This window comes from Raphanus sativus, chromosome 6 (assembly GCF_000801105.2).
Source record: "Raphanus sativus cultivar WK10039 chromosome 6, ASM80110v3, whole genome shotgun sequence".
Classification (NCBI taxonomy): Eukaryota; Viridiplantae; Streptophyta; class Magnoliopsida; order Brassicales; family Brassicaceae; genus Raphanus; species Raphanus sativus.
The window spans coordinates 10,382,452-10,393,119 of record NC_079516.1 but is presented as its reverse complement, the minus strand read 5'-3'; the positions used below and the strand labels follow the sequence as shown (position 1 = coordinate 10,393,119).

General features: G+C 34.6%; 2 protein-coding genes across 5 annotated transcripts; one reads left to right on the top strand and one right to left on the bottom strand.

The window, feature by feature from the left end:
* On the top strand, positions 1 to 2,379 carry LOC108811686 (U-box domain-containing protein 19). Its single transcript, XM_018583776.2, is given in 3 exon segments — positions 1 to 1,013; positions 1,015 to 1,414; positions 1,417 to 2,379. Coding segments are annotated over 3 exon segments (2,052 nt in total). The 5' UTR covers positions 1 to 59; the 3' UTR covers positions 2,115 to 2,379.
* A 203-nt stretch (positions 2,380 to 2,582) lies between these two features.
* Positions 2,583 to 6,997, bottom strand: LOC130496852 (RNA-binding motif protein 25). Of its 4 annotated transcripts, none has more exons than XM_056989425.1 (8): positions 6,511 to 6,683; positions 6,226 to 6,283; positions 5,269 to 5,525; positions 5,000 to 5,152; positions 4,478 to 4,862; positions 3,743 to 4,378; positions 3,097 to 3,674; positions 2,583 to 2,990 (listed from the first exon to the last, which is right to left on the bottom strand). In XM_056989425.1, the coding sequence occupies exons 1-8, from the start codon at positions 6,535 to 6,537 to the stop codon at positions 2,751 to 2,753; spliced, it is 2,334 nt and encodes a 777-aa protein (XP_056845405.1). In that variant the 5' UTR covers positions 6,538 to 6,683; the 3' UTR covers positions 2,583 to 2,750. The 4 variants fall into 4 exon arrangements, with proteins under 4 accessions (XP_056845405.1, XP_056845408.1, XP_056845407.1 ...); XM_056989428.1 differs by having other exon boundaries at positions 5,660 to 6,308; positions 6,511 to 6,651; XM_056989427.1 differs by having other exon boundaries at positions 5,269 to 6,070; positions 6,226 to 6,308; positions 6,511 to 6,651.
* Positions 6,998 to 10,668: the final 3,671 nt, after the last annotated feature.

Below are 10,668 nucleotides of genomic sequence, written 5' to 3'. Positions count from 1 at the left end.
GACACAAACATTCAGAACTTCAACACACTCGAAAATATCATCCTCATCCATCTCACACTATGATCCCAACACAAAGCGGGTCAGACCGTCAGATTCTAACTTTTACGGCCGTACATCCCTGCGAATCAATCTCCATAACCACTCTCATTGACTCACTGATAAAACTTGCCGGCGAGATTCTCAGCTTCAAATCAAAGCATTTCTCCACCAACAAAGGAAGCGTTAAAAAAACTCTCCGACATGTCCATAGTCTTTTGATCATCTTCCAAGAAATACGGGCCGGCGCCGGGTCAATATCCGCGGGTCGTTCCTTTCTTCGTTCAGCAATCCTAAGCCTCTCAGAGCTCCACGTCGTCTTCCAGAAACTCAAGTTTTTATTACAAGACTGTACACGAGAAGGAGGTAAGCTTTACATGTTGATAAACTCCGACCAAATCTCAGCTCATTTCCGGGTCTTGACCCGATCCATATCCACGTGCCTCGACACACTCCCAGTAGGATCCATTGACTTGCCGGAAGAAGTGAACGAGCTAATCTACCTAGTACTCCGTCAGACCCGTAAATACGAAGCAAGACCCGACCGGGATGACAAACGGGCCCTAGACTCGGTCTATTGGTTCTTCAATCTGTTCGAGAACAGGATTAACCCGAACCGGGATGAAGTAACCCGAGTTCTTGATCACATCGGTGTCCGCAAATGGAGTGATTGCGTGAAAGAGAGTGCTTTTATACAAGAAGAGTTTACAATAGAGAAGAACGAAATCGAACTTCTTAGCAGCTTAGCGGGATTCATATGCTACTGCAGATGCGTGGTACTTCAAGGAGTCGATGAAGACGACGAGGAAGATAAGAAAGAAGAAGACAACGAGGACTTGATAATTAGTGGACTAAACGTTGATGATCTACGTTGTCCAATTTCTCTAGAGATTATGAATGATCCAGTAGTTTTGGAAACAGGTCACACGTATGATAGGCGCTCTATCGCGAAGTGGTTCTCCGCTGGTAACATCACCGTGCCCTAAGACCGGGAAGAATCTAGTGAGTACTGTTTTGGTTGATAACGTCTCCGTCAAGAAAGTGATACAGAGTTACTTCAAGCAAGAGATTGATAATAAGAGTAAGAATAAGAAGAAGAAGCAAACGAGTGTTCCTGAGAGTTTAGCGGCGGAAGAAGCTGGGAAACTCATTACCAACTTTCTCGCCGGAGAATTGATCCACGGCGGGGCGGGAGAGATGGTGAAGGCGTTAGTGGAGATTCGAATCCTCACCAAGACGAGTGGTTTCAACAGGTCTCGTTTGGTGGAAGCTGGCGTTGTGGAATCGCTGATGAACCTTCTTCGTTCCGGAGATCCGACGGTTCAAGAGAACGCCATGGCTGCGATTTTGAATCTGTCGAAAGATATCGCCGGAAGGTTCGAATCGGCGGTTACGGCGGCGGATTGGAGTTGATCGTGGAGGTTTTAAACGAAGGAGCGAGGAGAGAGAGCAGACAACACGCAGCAGCTTCGATCTTCTATCTATCTTCCTTAGGAGATTACAGCAGATTGATCGGAGAGGTCACGGGTTCGATTCCCGGATTGTTGAGAATCGTTGAAGGTTGTGATTACGGAGATTCCGCGAAACGCAACGCGTTGATCGCGATTAGGAGTTTGTTGAATCAACATCCGGATAATCACTGGCGTGTCCTCGCCGCTGGATCCGTTTCCGTTCTTTTGGATCTCGTGAGATCCGGCGAGATCGGTGATGGAGTCAAGGCGGATTCGATTGCTGTTCTCGCGAAAATTGCGGAGTATCCCGACGGGATGATCTCTGTGCTCCGTCGCGGAGGGTTGAAGCTCGCGGTGAAGGTTCTGGGTTCGTCGGAGGCTTCGTCGGTGACGAAGCAGAACTGCGTCGTTTTGCTTTTGAATTTGTGTGTTAACGGAGGAATTGACGTCGTTGGAGCACTCGCTAAGGATCCGTCAGTCATGGGGTCGCTTTACACGGCGTTAAGTAACGGCGAGTGTGGAGGTGGGAGAAAGGCGAGTGCGCTTATCAAAATGATTCATGAGTTCCAGGAGAGGAGAACCGAACCGGGTTTAGAAAGAGAACGGTTTACACGTCTGGTGATTTGATGCTGATACACACGCTATATAATACGGCAACTCTTTTGAGCTTTTTTATCAGAGGGTTTATACATACCAACACTAACTTCATTTTTATGTGTTTAAGATATACTTCTATTGTTATTACTGTGTAAATTTTTACATATATCTGTAAATCTTAGCTCTGTGGCTTTTTAGTAACCAAAGAGCTAATGATACTGTGTGCAAAACTATTGTGTACTGTAGTTATACAACTGCCTTTCCAGAAATAAATGAAGAACATAACATTTAGTAATTTTAGCAACATCATAGATACCAATATCTACATCTAAAATGCTTTCCAGTTAGACCAATCCATATATCTACACTTAATGAATAAAAAGCATTTCAAATAGAAATGATCCAAGTTTATGTGCTCAGTGAATAATATTGGAAATGCAGCAAACATCAAAGAAACCAATTTTATAAAACGAAAGTAAAGAGAATAAATAAGCGCAATTATTGTCAACTAGAATGTGTATATCATTTTCAATATCTTCTTCTACATTAATTAAATCTTGTAAACATGATGATTCCTCTTTAAATCCAAAGACAATAAGACCAAAAAAGAAAAAAGAAAAGTCTTCAAACAAAACAAAAAAAAAAAGGGTTTCAAGGCTTTGGATTTTACCGGGGCACACCAGCTTCGACACGCTTGATCTCGAAGATGAGCATTCTCCACATCTTGAGTACAAACATCTCAGCTTCTTCATCTAGTATCGATTGTAACAGCTCAAGCATTTGAGAGGCTTTCACGTGCTGTTGAGTGTTTGACACAATGAAATCTACCAGTGTGGCTTCCTCTTCTCCAAGAAACTCCATGATTTTCTTTGAGATCCATGGCCTCATTCTTTCGTGCAATTGGTGCTTTCAATGTTAAAAAGAACGAACAAAACATGTGAGCACCAAAACAAACTCGCAGGCAAAGGCAAACATGACATTATTTACCTAGAAAAAGTGGAATGAGATTTACCTCGTCATACATAGCCCAGTTTATCTCGTAAGAAAACAACTCTTCCTTTGTCTTTGGGATTGTATCTATCAATTGTTTGGCATCCATCAGCTTCTTGGTATCAGGGGTCTTTGCTTTTCCAGACTCTTTGGTTGAACCACCATGCCCGTCGCCTCGGTCCCTGGCTCTGTCTCTGTCCTTTTCCCGTTCCCTTTCCCGGTGGCTTGGCTTATCATGGGAACGTTTGCTGCTCCTATGCTTCTGGGCTTCTGTTGTCTCTTCCTTGGGATTACTACTCGAAATTCGTTTTGCAAATTCAGCAGCTAAAGCCAAATGAGGTGGTGGTGTATTCCCTGAGCCACCGTGGGCGACGGCTTCCTGTTCCTCGGCTGAGTAATCTATAGGAACCAAAGGTTTCATCTTCTTATCCTTATGTGCTTCTTCTTCATCCTCCTCATAGAAAACTGAAGGTACAGATGTCCGTTTCCCGGATCCAACAAGCCCGAATCCCAATTTCTTGGAAGGAGCATGTGCCTCAGATCCACTGTTATTATCAACAGCCATAGACATTTCATTACCAGAACCATTTTGTTCAACACCTGCAATTGGGAAAGTTTGACACATTAGAAAGAGACACAGAGAAGGAGACAGGAAATAAACTCCTTACCTGATGCATGCTGGTCACTGAAAGATTCACCTGCAGTTTGGAGAGTTGTCTTAGTATCGTTTTCAATGGTTGATGCCTGAATCGGCTCACTTCCAATAGCTGCATGTCCAGATAGGAGCCTTAAAGCATCTAACTGTTGTTGCTGCAACTTTTGCTCCTCAGCAATCCTCTTCGCCTCAGCAGCCTCTTCCTCTTCTTTCAATCTATCAGCTAAGTCATCCTCCTTCTCTCTTTGCCGCCGTCTTCTTCTCTCTTCTGCACCTCTATGCCATCTTCTTCTCGAATCATCATCATCTTCATCCTCCTCTTCCTCGTAGCGGATTTCCTTTTTCCTCTTACGCTCCCTTTCTTTCTCCTTCTCCTTCTCGTACTGCCGTTCCTTCTCCTTTTCTCTTTCTTTGCGTTCCCATTGTCGAAGACGAGTCTGGTAAGCACGCTCCGCATCCTCAAGTTTCCTCCTGTGCTCTCTCTCTTTCCTTAATCGTTCCCGTTCTGCCTCCCTCTCATGCCTATCCATTTCTTGCTCCTTTTCACCTCTGTCTCTGCTTCTACGGTCATTTCTCTTACTCCAGTCAGGTGAACTTGTGTCAAGCCTACTGTGTTCTCCAGGCGTCTCAACATCATTTGCAGCGGAATCTACATGAACGAGACGTTTTGTCAGACAAATGACATAAGTAAAACAGAAAATAGCATTTAAAAGGACTAGTGCAAGCCAAAAAAAAAAAAAAAACAGACCACTCCGAGCTATGTCAGTGTTGGAGTCTCCATCCTTAGATTTGAAAGCAAACTCTATGCCTGAACCATCAACAGGTGGTGGTGGGGGTGGTGGAGGCAGAGGGTTGGACTTTGACCTTTCTTCAATAGCATTGTCAATCTTCTCCTTAGCCTCTTTGTCAGCTTCTCTTTCTTCATCAGTTAGAACTGCAGAGTTAGCAATATCAATGTTTTCTTTACTCTTTGGTTCTCCATCCTTTCCCGTCTCCCCAACGGTGGGCGCAGCAGATATTACAGCTTTTTCTCGCTCACTCTCAGGACCTTCACCTTGGTTATCCTTGGCTTTCTCAATTTTCTTCTCAACATATTTTAGCAAATACTCCTTTGTTGCTTGATTAACATTCACCTAGCAACCATTTAAAATAAAAGATGAGAAACACGTTAAGAGATAGCTTATGTAGAGATATTGGTGACAAGCAGAACTGCCTCAGCTTGGATAAACAAAAACATAATTAAAAGTTGAGAAGAGAGATCCATGATTACCAAAAGCTCTTGTCCATCTATAGTTAGTTTGGTAAGAAGGCGTATTGCACGAAGACTCCCTTCAGCTGATTCAAATTCATAGAATCCAAAACCTTTAGGTTTCTTGGTGGTGGGATCCTCCGCACGTAAACAGCTTTTGACATGTCCACAAAACTGCAAAACAATGGCAAAGTTCAATTCTTAGAAAATATTTTAAAAAGGAAGCTAAACACAGACAGCCTTACAAGTTTGAGAAAGGGGAAACAGCAGATAGAAAGAAGAAAGCAAACCTCGAGAATAGACATCATAAAGTCATTTTCCACGGTTGCGATCTTGCCTATGTAAATAGTCGTCTGCGGTTTCTCTACTGGTGGTACGAAAGGAGCAAGAACTGGTCTAATCATAGGAGGCATAACGGGACGGAGACCAGGCATTCCTGGGATAAGTGGACGTTGTACAAGTGGCACAGGACCGACTGTACCAGGAGGGCGCATAATGAAACCCGGACGAACCATTGTTGGATACGGAGAAGGATACCGGAGAACCCCTGCATCAACAAAAGAAAACAAGTCTCTCGAAATTCATCAGTAAATGTTCTACATGTTAACAGAACAAAGGCATTATTAGCATAAACCAAGAGTGACATAAAACGGAACTGAAAAATGCAATCTGTATAGTTACCACAAACAAGAGCAAATTAGATATGGACACCAGAGGCAGTACAAATACCACCAGGATGAACATTAGAAACCTGAAGGAGACATTAAGAAGATAGCACCAGTATCGCAGTCATTATTAACCACATTAAGTAGCTGTACCTCACAGGGAAACTTGAAAGAGAAAGGAATGTATAACCAATCTCACAAACGTTGGATTTGAGATCAGATAATATCAGAACGCCCATCATCACATGCCCACATGGAACTTATAAAAAAAACTAGTATATCCCATCATAATAACTTTTAACTCAACCATTAGCAGGTTGGAAAAGAAAGAAGAATATGTGGAAGCCTTAAAAGAAATAGCAATACCTCAAAAACCCAAGACCAAGGAGAAATCAGTCGCTACAAGTGCTTTGTTTCCAGCAGTTGGCTAACCCATCAAGTTCAAAGCTCTTAAAATAACTAGAGTAAATCTCAATTTAACATAAAAATTGCAATATTTTTTCAAGATGATTTAAGGTCAGGGGGTTTGGTTAAAAGAGTGTTGTTATGGCTAAACAAAAGGAAGGAGGATATTGCGCATACCAAACAGAAGGGAGTCGAAGAAGTGAGAGAGAGAGTCCCTAGTCAATATTTGAAGCCTCTGCAACGTTTCTCAATCAAAGACGCTGTATGAGAAAACACCCAGGTGGTCATCGGTGTCCCTGATCTAATCTTTTCTCCCCTAACAAAATTCAATCTTTCTATCCTAAACCCTTTTTTAATCTCATCTAAGCATGTATATTTCCAAATTCAAATCACATACACACAAAAAGCAAAGAAAAATCTAAAGGAAAAGAAAAAGAGAGAGAGGAGGAAAGAGGAACCCACCGGGAGGAGGAACAGCGGGATAACCATTAGGCATAGGCGTGAAAGGTCTCAAGCCATTGGGAGGCGGCGGCTGGGTTTGATAAGGCATGGATCCTGGTGGGTTTTGATAGTTTGGAACCTGTGTGAACTGCATACCGGGTCGGAATTGTGGCGGCGGCGGGAGATTGGGGACAAGCGAGCCAGGAATCTGAGGCGGAGCATAAGGTTGTTGAAACATCTGTGGTTTGGTTGGGTCGAGTGGCTGTGGATGTTGAGGCGGTGGGGTTAGTGAAGGATTTGGATTGGGATTGGGATTTGGATTTGGAATCGGAGTAGATGGGTCTGGTTTGTGTGAATTGGGATCTACCATTGCCGGAGAAGAAGAATCGTCGGCCATGGGGGAAGTCTTTAGTTGGGTAAGGGACTTCACCGTATCTCTGGACTTTTGCCCTAAAAATCGATTTCTCCAATCTTCTTAACTCTTCTTGTCAACGTTGCAACTTGTCTGGGCAGTAAAAAAGAAAGCCTTGTTACACGTGTTTTTATACTCTAGTAGGTTACTTGTTTCTTTTCCCTTTTATTTTTGACAACTGCAGGCTAGTTCTTTATAAAATTTTGTTAATTTTTATCAGGAGGAATTTTACCCAAGTATTAGATTTTGACATGCCCTTCAAATGGCAGATATATTTTTTATTTTACATTATTTAAAAATTTAATTTTAAATTTTCATTTTTTTAATAATATTTGTATTTTTCTAATTATATTTTGTATAATAATTTTTTTGATGATTAGTAAAATGTTTTAATAATTGTATTAAAATTATTGGACCAAAACTATATCAATAGGTATTGTTGTTGTTTTAATAAAAAAGGTCATGTTGTATTGAATCTTAAATTTGAAGTGATTTGATTTTTAATGAGTTTGTAGATGATTGAATGAGAAATAGAGAATTTGGTGTGATTTTTGTTAAAACATTACGTCGTTTAAAACATTGGGATTTAGATTTTTATAACTAAAGAACTCTTTTCAAACACTCTGAAAAACACTTAAAATACTCTAAAATCTTCAACTTATATTTTTTTCAATAACACTGGATTTTAAACTGTTTTATGAAATGTCAAATTCAATAACATTGAATTTTAAAGTATTTTTTAAAATTCACGTTTGAATAATAGTGGATTTTGTTATTTTAATACAAATCACTTCAAACTCCTAATTTAATACACCCCATGAATTTTTCTTGTTCAATTAATAAATGTTTTTTGACTAGAGATTCAATTAACGAATGATAATAAAATATTAAAAAAATTCCAAAATAGAATGAAAATTCACAATTTTTGGCCCTATAATATAAAACCAATATTATTTTGTCCTTATAGCATAAAACTAGGTGTATTGCCCATAGTTGCAAGCTTAATAATTTTACAAAAATTTAAATATATATTATCAATTAAAAACTATTATAATAAATCTTTAACAGGCTTTTAAAATGTTTAATAATTAATTAAATATTAATTTTTAATACACGATAAAGTTTTTTTTTAACAAAATATCTTTTTGAGTATAATAAATTTTAAAACATTCATATATACATAAAATATATATAGAGACTTCTATTTTCTAAAAAGATTTTGTGATGCAAAATATTTGGATAACATAATATAATCTTTTTAGATAATGATGATTATTAAATTAATAAAATTTATTTTTAATTTATGGATAATTATATATTAATAAATATAATCTAATTATTTATCAAGGTTAATAAATATTTTGAATCCTTTGCCAATTCTTTTCAGAAATTATCACAATGATTGATACACAAAGAATGATTTTAATTGTCCTAATAAATTTATCTTGAAAGATACATGATTCATTCTATCTTATGTGATATATATTAAATAGAATTAGTTCAATATTACTAAACCAAATATAATATAAATTTATATGTAATATTTTAATACTATTAAAATAAATATAATATACATTTATTATGATATATTGTTAGAACTTTAATTATTCTCAAGATATATCTTGATAAATTATCAGCTAAATCACTGAAATTCTTTACTTAATAGTATTTTAATGAAATTTTAATTTTAATTTAAACAAAGTCATAATTATGTGAAACTATTGAATAAATTAAAAGTAAATAGAGTTAATTTTAATTTTTTATAAATACTGTATAAGGTACTTGTAGTAAATAAAAATTAATATTTTTAAAATATTCTCTTTTGGAAGTAGATATTTTAAAAATCTTTTTAAAAGATAATTTCCATTCCTAATAAAATATTTAGAAAAATAAAAACAAATAAATTTTATTTTTTTCCAACTGAATAATAAGAATATAAAAGGAAAGACCACAGAAAATCACTTTAACAAACAAATATAACTTGAATCACGTTTTCAATTAATATTTTAGATAACTTAAATATTAATTTGTAGTCAGTTAAATAATGAATTATATTATCAGAAAATTAACTTCTTAAATAATAGATATATATCTTGATAAATTATCAACTAAATCACCGAATTTGTTTATTAAAATTAATAATTGAGTATAAAATATGACTAAACTTAAAATTATGGAGAGCATAACAAATAAGAAAATTAACTTCTTAAATAATACTATAGATTTTTTTTTAGTATTAACTTGTAGTGAGTTAAATAATGAATTATATAATCAGCAAATTAATTTCTATAATAATAAATATATATATTCTGATAAATTATCAGTTAAATCATTGAAATTCTTTATTAAAATTAGTAATTGAGCATAAAATATCTAAACTTAAATTATGGAGAACATGAAAAATCAGTAAACTTACTTCTTAAATAGTATAGATTTTTAGTTATGTATTTTCTGTTTTTTTAATTTTTATTAAAAGGTATTCTCGGATAATAACACAATATATATAGTAATTATCTTTTATTTTAAAATATTTTTTTTAGATTTTATAATTTTATTATTATTAATTTTAATTGTTTATCTAATCAAATAATTGAAATTTCATTTTTATATTTTAACCAATTTATAGATTTTATTCTTTAAAGGAACAAACGATATTAATTCTCGGATAACAACACAATATACATAGGAATTATCTTTTTTAAAAAAAAAATTTTTTTTTTAGATTTTTGATAATTTTTATTATTATTAATTTTAATCATTTATCTAATCAAATAACTGAAATTTCTTTTTTATATTTTAGCTAATTTATATATTCTTCATTAAGGGTAGAACCGATATTAACCAGTCTAACTTTTAACGTGGGAGCTCCGTTGCGAAAAATCACTTCGCAAATAATAGTATAGATAGATAGATAGATGTTCTATAATCTCAGAATTAATCCTTTATTAATCAAATAAATACATTTCAAAAGTATTTAAATATTAAAACAAACTAAAAATAAAAATTTAATTGAAAAGTATATATAAAATATAATTTTAAGTCGATATTTTAGAATATATTAAAATAATATATTAAACGTTTATTTTATATTAATATAAAAATTTCATATAAACAATTATGTAAATAAATACATTAATGAAAAGGAATAAAAATATTAATAAAAAATTAAGTAACATAAAGAGCACACAAAAAGTTTAATACTTTTTATATAAAATTTACATTTAAATTTACAAACAGATATTTCAAAATATATAGACTAAATTTTTTTACTAGAGATTCAACAATTTTAGTGTATGTTAACTATTTTATAAATTATTTAACTATCTTAAACTTTTATTAAAAATAAATGTTTAATCATATTTGATAAATAATTTTATACTTTAATTAGTTATAATAAGTAACACTTATATTAATATGTTTATGATACTTATATACTTAAGTTTAGTTATTTTAAATATATGATTTTAATTAAAAATAAAATATTCACATGTATAGCATGGACAGTAATATTTATATATTTATATATATGTTTGTAAATATATAAAGAATCAAAAAATATATGTTTGTAACGTTTTAGCCAAGTACAAAGATTACAGATATTTTAAGAATATTTTTATGACCAAATAAAATGTTTTAGGAAGTTAGAATATTATAAATATTTTTTAGCCGAAACTTCCTTAATTTTCGCAAAAAATAGGTTTTCTTATTCGTAGAAGGTACTTTCTACACTGCATAAAATCAAGAAAGATATCTCGAATGCAATTTCT

What these genes read in the sequence shown, in the direction of transcription:
- LOC130496852 (XM_056989424.1), bottom strand. Translation starts at nt 6,886, where the DNA reads ATGGCCGACGATTCTTCTTCTCCGGCAATGGTAGATCCCAATTCACAC. An exon ending in TAGATGGACAAGAGCTTTTG is followed by an intron (nt 4,863 to 4,999) that starts GTAATCATGGAT and finishes AATGGTTGCTAG; the next exon opens with GTGAATGTTAATCAAGCAAC. An exon ending in ACTGGGCTATGTATGACGAG is followed by an intron (nt 2,991 to 3,096) that starts GTAAATCTCATT and finishes TAACATTGAAAG; the next exon opens with CACCAATTGCACGAAAGAAT.